The sequence below is a fragment of the Bison bison genome, unplaced genomic scaffold (genome assembly GCF_000754665.1).
Source record: "Bison bison bison isolate TAMUID 2011002044 unplaced genomic scaffold, Bison_UMD1.0 scf7180017864270, whole genome shotgun sequence".
Taxonomy (NCBI): domain Eukaryota; kingdom Metazoa; phylum Chordata; class Mammalia; order Artiodactyla; family Bovidae; genus Bison; species Bison bison.
Window position 1 is genome coordinate 8,240,753 of NW_011494842.1, and position 9,690 is coordinate 8,250,442.

General features: G+C 48.5%; 1 protein-coding gene across 1 annotated transcript in view; it reads left to right on the forward strand.

The window, feature by feature from the left end:
* Window positions 1-8,519, forward strand: part of BRPF3 (bromodomain and PHD finger containing, 3) — a 32,716-nt gene extending 24,197 nt beyond the window's left edge. The window contains exons 10-12 of the mRNA XM_010848657.1: window positions 972-1,069; window positions 4,712-4,866; window positions 6,165-8,519. Of these exons, the coding sequence (XP_010846959.1) occupies window positions 972-1,069; window positions 4,712-4,866; window positions 6,165-6,348 (437 nt within the window). The 3' untranslated portion in view covers window positions 6,349-8,519. The remainder of the gene's footprint in view (window positions 1-971; window positions 1,070-4,711; window positions 4,867-6,164) is intronic.
* Window positions 8,520-9,690: the final 1,171 nt, after the last annotated feature.

Genomic DNA, 9,690 nt, shown 5'->3' on the forward strand with positions numbered 1-9,690 from the left:
AAGAGTTGGACACGACTGAGCGACTTCACTTTACTTTTCACTTTCATGCATTGGAGAAGGAAATGGCAACCCACTCCAGTATTCTTGCCTGGAGAATTCTATGGACAGAGGAGCCTGGTGGGCCACAGTTCATGGAGTCACAAAGAGTTGGACACGACTGAGTGACTAACGCTTTCACTTTCATGAGCTAAGAGTGGTTTTTACATTTTTTTTCAAATGATTGAAAATCAAAAGAAGAATGATATTAATATTTTGAAATACAAAAATTTATATAAAGTTCAAATTTCAGTGTCCAGAAATTGTTTTATGGGGACACAGCAATGCTCATTCATTTAGGAATTACCTGTGACCGCTTTCATGATACAACAGCAGTTGAGTAGCTGCAGTGGAGACATGTAGCACATAAAACCTAAAGTATGTACTATTTGACCTTTTAAAGACCAAGTTTGCTGACCCCTAATCTAGTCTTGGAGAAGGCAATGGCAACCCACTCTAGTACTCTTGCCTGGAGAATCTCAGGGACGGGGGAGCCTGGTGGGCTGCCGTTTATGAGGTCACACAGAGTCGGACACGACTGAAGTGACTTAGCAGCAGCAGCAATCTAGTCTTGGCTCAGACGGTAAAGCGTCTGTCTGCAACGCAGAAGACCCAGGTTCAGTCCCTGGGTTGGGAAGATCCCCTGGAGAAGGAAATGGCAGCCCACTCCAGTATTCTTGCCTGGAAAATCCCATGGATCACGGAGCCTGGTAGGCTACCGTCCATGGGGTCACAAAGAGTCAGACACAACTGAGCGACTTCACTTTCTTTCTTTCAGAATCTAGTCTTAAGAACTCAGGAGAGGGTAGGGAAGAGGAAGGGTGGAGGGGATGTTGTTGACTCATTCCTGGACTGCTTCAGTCAAATGGAGGCCCCAGGCAGGCCTCCTGGGCACTCTTCCAAGCCCTCCTGTCTCCTCCCCTCCCCCACCCCAGGCAGAAGCCTCCTGATGCCCTTTGAAGACCGCGGAGACCTGGAGCCACTGGAGCTGGTGTGGGCCAAGTGCCGAGGTTACCCCTCCTACCCTGCCTTGGTGAGTCTGCCCTTCCATTCTCCCTCCCCTGGGGGGTTCTGGCCCCTACCTTGCCTTGAGGGCTTATCTGATTGGATCAAGCCAGCAGAGTGTGTTTGGGAGTCAGGGTGCCTTTAGCTGCAGGAGGGAGGTTTTATCCCAGCCTGCGTGGGTCACACCAGCTAGGCTTAGGGTACTTAAAATAGGTTACAGTATGCACACAGAGGCTAGGGCTCTAAGGGTTTTAATAGAATATATTTATTTGCTAAATGGAAAAATTATTATTATGCATGAAAGTTATATGTGCTCATTGTAGAGAATTATAAAATCTGCTAATAATGCTTAGCTGTTTGGCTAAACATCTGTCATGCTAAGTCCTTGAAATATGGAGAAAGGTATGATTATTCTCATTTTGTAGGGGAAAATACTGAAGATCTGTTACCCATGGTCATCTAGCTTTTAAGTGGCAGGGTTGGAATTTGACAATGTGTGATGTCAAAACCTGTTTTGAGCCACTGTTTGAGCCTGTGTTTTGAGCCACTGAGTTCAAAATCACCCACAGTCCCGTCTGTTCAGAGATTACCTCTTGATGTATACCCTCAGCCCTGTTTTTTTTGTTGTTGTTGTTTAATGCATAAATATTAGACCATGTGGTGTTTAACCTTCCCTTCATTTAACAGCACACCATGAGCGTGCGTGTCTCATGCCATCAAACATTGTTTATCGGCATCACTGTCATGGCTGCGTCATCTTCAGTTGTATGCATGTACCTTATTTTAACCATTCTCTTGTCAGTCATTTAGATCATTTTGAATGTTTCACTGTGACAAACAGCCAGCAGTAAGCATCATTGTAGTTTAACATTTGTGCACGTCTATGATTATTTCTTTACAGTGAAGAACTCTTAGGAATGTCTTCTTTGGGGCATATGCAAAATTCTGATGCATATTGCCAAGTTGCCCCTTAGAAAGTTAGGGGCAACCCCAGTTTATATGGGGCTTCCCTGGTGGCTCAGCAGAGAATCTGTGTGCAATGTAGGGGACCCAGGTTCAATACCCTGGAGAAGGGAGTGGCTACCCAACTCCAGTATTCTTGCCTGGAGAATCTCATGAACAGAGCAGTCTGGTGGGCTGCTGTCTATGGGGTCTCACAGAGTTGGACACAACTAAAGCGACTTAGCAGCAGCAGCAACAGCAGCAGAGCGACTAACACTTTCACTTTCCAGTTTATACTCCCACCAATAATAGCTAAAAGTTCTATTTTTACCACCTTGATTGGGAAGGTCATGTCCATCTGGCCCTGGTAAATACTGATTCTAACCTTTGAGACAGCAGAATCACCTCGGGGAATTTTTTAAACAATGCAGATACTGAGGCCCCATCTCAGAAGTACCATATTGGACTCTGAAACCAGACCCAAGCATGAATATTTTTTTTTTTTAATGTCTCCAATGATCTGTAGTGAGAGCTGAGAACCACCCTGCCAGCCTATGTGTGCACACACAGCTCTGAGCTTCTCCTTGCTCAGTTGTGTCTATGGCTCTTTCTGGTCTCACAGCAGCTTCTTCAGGTAAAGAGTGCAAGAACTCTGATCTTTTTTCTACTTGTGAGGAAACTGTAGCTCCCAGAGGTTATACCTCTTGTTGGAGTCATATCAGAGCCCATGCTGCCAGCCTCCCCTCTCCTTAGCAGGGGCAGGAGGGAAATCCACACTGTGACCCAGCGCTGGAGAGGTTGGGCTGGGGCTGCCTTCACAGGCTCTGCCCTCTGCTCTCGGTGAGACCCCCAGGTTAGTTGTTGAAGGAGAGATTAAGGCTATGCAAGTTTGGTTTTATCTTTTTAAATCTCCCAAAACAAGTCAGTCTAAAACTAGTCTCTTTTTTTCCTTTTTAATTATCTTCTTAATTGTAATTTTCTTTTGTAATTAAATTCAGCCACCACCTGAAAACCCCACCACCTGAACACAACCTCTGTTTTTATTTTGGTTTGTATTCTCCCAGTCATTTTCCTCTATGTACTTAACTATGTACTTACACATATAGTGACTGTGGTTTTTAATTTTCTGGGGCTCTTGTTCTTTAAAAAAAGTTTTTCTGTAAAAATTACATATTTACGTTATTTCCATGTTACTTTACATCTGCAAAACATTTGAGTGAGTGTGGCCCATTATTTATTATTTTGGAGTACATTTGCCTCTGTCTTCTTTAAAAAGAGAGGCAACCTCTCCTTAAGAGGGAGACTTGCCCATCTTGCTTCTGCCCTTGGAGGGGACATTTTTCACAGTCTGCCCCCAGTTTCCCAGCCAGACACTAGCCCCACTGTTGGTGATTGAGGAAGCTCAGGAGAGCTTGTCTGGTGGTTCCCGTCAGGACCTTTAGCATCAGTCCCAGGAGGGACAGACAGGCTGGGAGGTAAGAGTTTTTATCAAATCACACAGCTGGGGGCAGGGTAGGGTTGGTTCTTCCTTGGAGTAAACTCTTAACCAGGGAACCTGCTTTTAGCTGCTTATCTTGAAACGGATGTAAGGAAGCTGGCAGACACCCAGAAGTAAATAGAGCAATTTATTATTATGAGAAGAGGCCCCCTGGGACAGGGTATAGGAATTACGATTTTTCCATCTCTGGGGAAAGCTGCTTCCTCGGTAAGTTTCCAAGTCTCCCTGGCCTTGGTGCACAGAGACTATCAGCCATAGCAGGGGCTGTGCAAGAGGTGGTGGGCAGTCGAGCCCTAAGTCCAGGTGCCTGGTTTTTGTCCCAGCCAGCTGCATCCTTCTGTGCTTGGCATTTTCCTCTGTAGGCTAATACTTGTCAGCAGACTTCTCAGCATTAGCAAGAGAAGAAATAAGATGGTATGCGACTAGTTAGGAGCTTCAGTAAGTGTCAGTACTTGTAGACTGGTGAGTTATTGTTGTGTTGATGCCACCAGGCCTTTTGCTGAGCCCCTGCCCCTGTGGAGCATGCAGCCTCAAGGACTGATTTTTGCAGTGGCCCTTGTTTCCAGCCACATCATTCTCCCTTCTCCAGCAGCCCTCCAAGCTCAGTCTCTTGGCTTCTCTCTAATCTTACCATGGGATGTTAAAGTTGTATCTGGTCTACACACCAGAAGGATAATAGACAGGAAGGTGGTGGGTAACCAGAAAATATGTTTAGGTGAAACCGAGGGGGTGGACCCTCTAGCTGAGGCAAAACCTTTTTCACAGCCATGGTGTCTAGGAAGGCCCCTGAGAGTTCGAAATGAATTATACAGGTTCTAAAGGGAAATTGGCAGGGAAATAGATGACCTCGACTCCTCTCCCTTAAGGGACATTGGGAGGAACGCGTTTATCTATCTGACCTGGACGTCAGAGACAGTCCACTCACTTCTGATAATCCCCGACCCTGGCTTCCCAAACTTCTCTTTCAGCTTTGGGGCCTGAGAGTTGATGGCCCAAGCTTTCTTATTGGAAAGAGCTCAAGGATTAGAACGGTGTCTGGGGAGATGGAGTCGAGATTTACATTTGGGGTACTGAGGGTCATTGGAAGAGGTCAGCCCCTCCCTCACCGAGTCAGGCAGGGCCAGTCTGCTGCATAGCTCTGGTGTAGGATGGCTCAGTGCTTAGTCCTGCAGCAGGCTGCACAGTTCACCCTGTCCGCCCCTTGCTGAATCCTCTCCCCTCTGCTTTCAGATCATCGACCCCAAGATGCCCCGGGAGGGCCTCCTGCACAATGGTGTCCCCATCCCTGTTCCCCCCCTGGATGTGCTGAAGCTGGGCGAGCAGAAACAGGCCGAAGCTGGAGAGAAGCTCTTCCTTGTCCTCTTCTTTGACAACAAACGCACCTGGTGAGTGCGTGCTGCCACTGGGAGGGTGTGCCAGGACGCAGGCTGGGGAGCCTGACTGGGATGCTGTTTTAATGCTGACGTGCTGAGGGTACACAGGGCTGTGGACTCAGCCACTCTGCCTCTGTGCTCAGTTGAAAGCAAAAGGTTACCTGCCAGCAGCTAGTCTCTGCGTTTGCCATGATAGTAGTAATTTAGTGTTAGGAATAACAGTGATGAATAGTGTTAATGGTAACTGAGGGGTTTGGTATATCAGTCTCTGAGAAGCACTCTGAGATGGAGATTTGTGTTAGGACGCTTCTTGGGAAGAGCTGTGGGCATGAAGGGTGAGGAGTGCAGCCCTAGGCAGAGGAAGCAGTTGAACTGCAGTGTACTTGCTGCAGAGGCCACAGCTGATCTGTTTGAGCTCATTAGAGATGTTAGAAATGGGGGCTGTGCCCCTGTACCCCAACATCAACCAGGCCTTGAATGCTGGCTGTCCCTGGTGGGGGTGATTCCTGGAGAGAGACTCACTTGAGAGCCTATAATCTGCCACTGCTCCCAGTGGCTGCGGGAATGCGTGTCTCAGTCCTGGGTGGGTGGGGAGTTGTGGGAAGTGCAGAACGCACTCCAAGGGGCTTGTCTGCTCTTGGTTTAAAAAGGCCAGCAGGAGGATTCCTTCACCCCTGCTTCTGTAGAGTGGGGAGGCAGGACTAGCTAATGACTATCATCTGTCGAGCATTTACTCCATGTCCTTATGCAGATTGCTTTACATGAGTGATTTCATTTGATCCTCATTTAAATCTTCATTAATCCCCTCCCAATCCATTTTGCAGATGAGGAAGCTGAGGCTCAGAAAGCCAAGAACCTATAGCTAGAACTGGGATATAAACCAGGATCTGGCTCCAGAGGCTGGGCTTTCAGCGATATGTTCAACTCACCCAGGGATCTTTTAAAAACAACAGGTGTAGGCCCCACCAGAAATCATTTCATTGATTCCTGGCATCAGCTCCACTTCTTCGACATAGCTGCCTGACTCCCTAACGCAGGGTGAGGCTCAGAGCCCTGCAGATGGCTTAGCTAGTCTCCCAAGGGGCACATGGGCTTCCCTCCAGCAGCCTTCTAAGCCAAGTGTCCTGGGGCCCAAGTAAGGGCCTGGCTACAAAATAAGTCCCTTTGTGGCCGCCTGCCCGCAGCGTCCCAGTCTGCCTCCCTCTCCCTGTCCCCTCCCCCTGGCTTTGCTGGTCATGGGCAAGTGGGTCCAGAGGAGCCTCCTGTGGGACCCACTATGGTCCAGGCCTCTTACTGTGCTTATATTTTAGGCAGTGGCTTCCGAGGGACAAAGTCCTGCCCCTGGGTGTGGAAGACACTGTGGACAAGCTCAAGATGCTGGAAGGCCGCAAGACCAGCATCCGCAAGTCAGTTCAGGTGGCCTACGACCGCGCGATGATCCACTTGAGCCGAGTGCGGGGGCCCCACTCCTTCGTCACCTCCAGCTACCTGTAAGGGGGGGCCCGCCCTGCCTCCGTCCTGCAGGGCACAGAGAAGCCTCTTCCGGCCCCAGCCGGGCATACGGCTGGCAGCTTCCCCCTCCCATGGCAGGCCAGGGACTGGGCTGTGTCCTCCCCACGGGCAAGGCCCCAGTTTTGACTAACTGCGTGGTTCCCCTGGTGGGCCTGCTGTGCCAAAAACTCCCACCCAAGCTCCCCCGGGGCTGGTCCACTGAAGAACCAGTTAGAAGTAGAAACAGCTGTGTGGCTTGGGCCCAGCCACGGAGATAAACTGGCCCTGGAAAGCAAGAGGTCTTGGGCTTGCTCAAGGGTGTGCCTGGTGCCCTCCAACCCACTCCCAGCTAACTACACCTCAGGGTGAGCGAGGCTCTAACGCTGACCCCAGAGGTGCTGTGGATACACTCGGGTCCTGCGGGAATCCCACGGAGCTCACCCTCTCTCCCTCCATCACCCTCCTCCTGCCTCTTGTCCTGCGGGAATCCCACGGAGCTCACCCTCTCTCCCTCCATCATTCTCCTCCTGCCTCTTGCCTGAACCATCTTCTGCCCAGCCTCTGTTTCTCCTGTGTTCCTTTTCCAGCTCTCTCTTGTGCCAAACTGACAGAAACCATCACCAAACTGATTTTTTTTTCTTTTTATGTCTCATTCCCTTTGAGGCCAGCTGCTAGCTACCACTTGGGTGACCCCTTCACCAGCACACCTCCCCTCCCCTTATATGTGCTACAGGCAAACAGCAGAGGCCGGACTGTGAGAGCTGCCCCCTGGGATTGAGGCGGGGCCTCAGGCCTCTGCCTTGCAGAGAGGTGGGCTCAGGCTGGGCGGGCTCCCATCAGCAGACCAGGCTTCTGGTGCCCGTGGCCATCTGTCCACGTAGATTCTGCGGGCTGTGAAGCTGTGCCCTTTGGCCAGGTCTGCTCTTTTCATCCTCCTAGCCTCCTCATGGGTTTTCATTCTGTGTCCCTGCAGCCTCTAGGCTCTCATTACCACCAGGGATGACGAGGGGCCTATAGTCCAGCATCTTCCTGTGCTGTGCTCTGCCCTGCCCAGCCTCTGCTGCTCCTAACTCCAGGGAGCGCAGCGCTTTTCTTTCAAACCCTCTGTCCCCTTCCCTCTTTTCCTTCAACCCCCTCGCCACCTTTACCTTCTCAAAAACAGAAGGGAAAACAAAAAACTGTGAAACGGGGGAATGCTGACTGACAAACCAACACAACTTTCAGAGGCTTCGATGTCTGTTCTCTGATGTTTCTTTTCACCTCTTAAGCACCAAAGTTGCAGGGCCAGGTTGCCGGCCACTGATCGCCATGTTGATTTTTAACCTGACGTTCTTTTTAATTGTTTTAAATTTTTCATAGGGGAGTTTTGGACAAAATGAAGTCACTGGGGAGATCACTGCCATTTTTACGCACTTGACTTTTTAAAAATACAACCAACCAACCGCCACGACTTCTTATACATTTGGGACACGAGCCAGAGTTTAAAAGGGAACCAACAAAACTCTCTATAACATAATAAAGGACGGGGTTTTGGATTTTGTACAATAATAAAACTACAATGCCTATGGCTAGGGAAGGACATAGTGTATATAATTGTAAAATACTGTTCTAAATTATTCAGGCCTGTAGTTTCCATTACAGGAGTCCTCCATTGTGTGGCTGAGTATTTTAAATGCACACAGTGTGTTTTATTTAAAGGAGCCAACACGTCCCCCCTCCCCAGGTAGTCGGTCGGCTGTGGACTCTGTGACCTTTGTCTCAACCTGTGTTGTAAGATCTTGGGGCTTTCTCTTTCTGTGTGTCTCTTCCTCCCAACACTTTCTCTTTCTTAGTCTCTCTCTCCTTTTTTCTTTTTCTTAGTCTCTTTGAATCTTTCCGTCTCTGAGTCTCATTTTTAAAACTGCTCTTTTAGAACGGGAAACGGCTCAGATCCTGCTGTGGCATGGGGCCTATGTGTCTCAGTCGCGTCTGCTGTGAAGCACACGATGCTCTATTTATTGTAGAAAGTAACTTTATTTGCTTTCTAGAATTGTTTATAACAGATGGTATAAGAGAGGTAATAAACAGAGAAAAATCTATGCTTGTAAAGAATACAAAAGTTAATTTTACCTACTATAATATGACTGTCTTAAACTTATTTTCTCTCTGAGAAATAAATGTTCTAATGGGCAGCAGCCGCTGTGTGTGTTTATGGTTGTCAGTGGGGCCTGCCCTTCTCCTCCTAATCTCTGCAGCCCTCTCCCTCCTCAGGAGGCCAGGACCATCAGTGGTTGCATTAAGAATGGGGTTGCCTAGCCATTGCAGACTCCCAGCTGGAGAGTGCTCTGTCTGTCTGCTTGTCTGTCTGTCTCTCGGACCCCTGGAAGAGGTGCAAGGATGGCTTCTGATGTTTTCCTCCCTAGCAGTGCTGCCTTTTGGGAGTTGTGGAAGGTCCAGCCTGCCTCCCACACCTCAGCTGCCCTGTGGCCACATTCCTTCAGGAGCATGTGCTCCGCATTCAGCAGGAGAAATGGCCCTTTGGACAAACCAGGCACCTGTTCACCAGGCTTGCAGAATTAGAGACTCTAGGCTGTTCCCACCTCCTCTGTCATTGTTGCTGTCCCCCTTCTATAGAGGGCGAGCCAGGACTCAGAGAGGCAGAACATGATCCTGGTATCTTTTACAACTAGAAGGGAACCTTGAGCTTACCCAGTCTTCATTTTGCAGACAAGGAAACAGACCAGCAAAATTAAAAGACTTGTCCAAGATCAGCCAGCCAAGAAATGACAGCAGAATCCTGGGACAAGGATCTGGCTATGCTGGCCTGTTCTGTACCTCCTTCCCCTCCCTGTGGCTCTGGCTCCACCATTTCTGGAAAGCAGTATCTTGAGCAGAAGCAGGAGTATTCCCTGGGGCCAACTGCTCTGTTGATGGGCCTAGGATAGTTTTTCCCTCTGGTTCTGCCTGGCTGCTCTGCTCAGCTGCGAGTTACATGTCTCAGTGTGTGGCTGGAGGATACAGGAGTCACCTCCTCCACAGGGCTTTAGAAATTCTTATCATTGAAGTCACTAAAGTATAAAGGTTCTCACTCTGGTATAACATTAACAAAATATAATGTACTGATAGCTCTTGTATTACATGTTAGGGTGCAGGATGCTTAACAACCTGATTTATAAACGTTGCAGACAACTCTCAAAATGGTTCCAGAAGAATGAAACAATTATTTCAAGCCTTGAAAATTGGGGTTAAAAATACCTATACATAAATTTTTATTTTGAATTATAAAAGCAATTTAGAGAGAAATTACAAGCTCACCCTATAAAACATAAGCAAATAAAAATGACCAGATGAGTAGAATCTAAACGG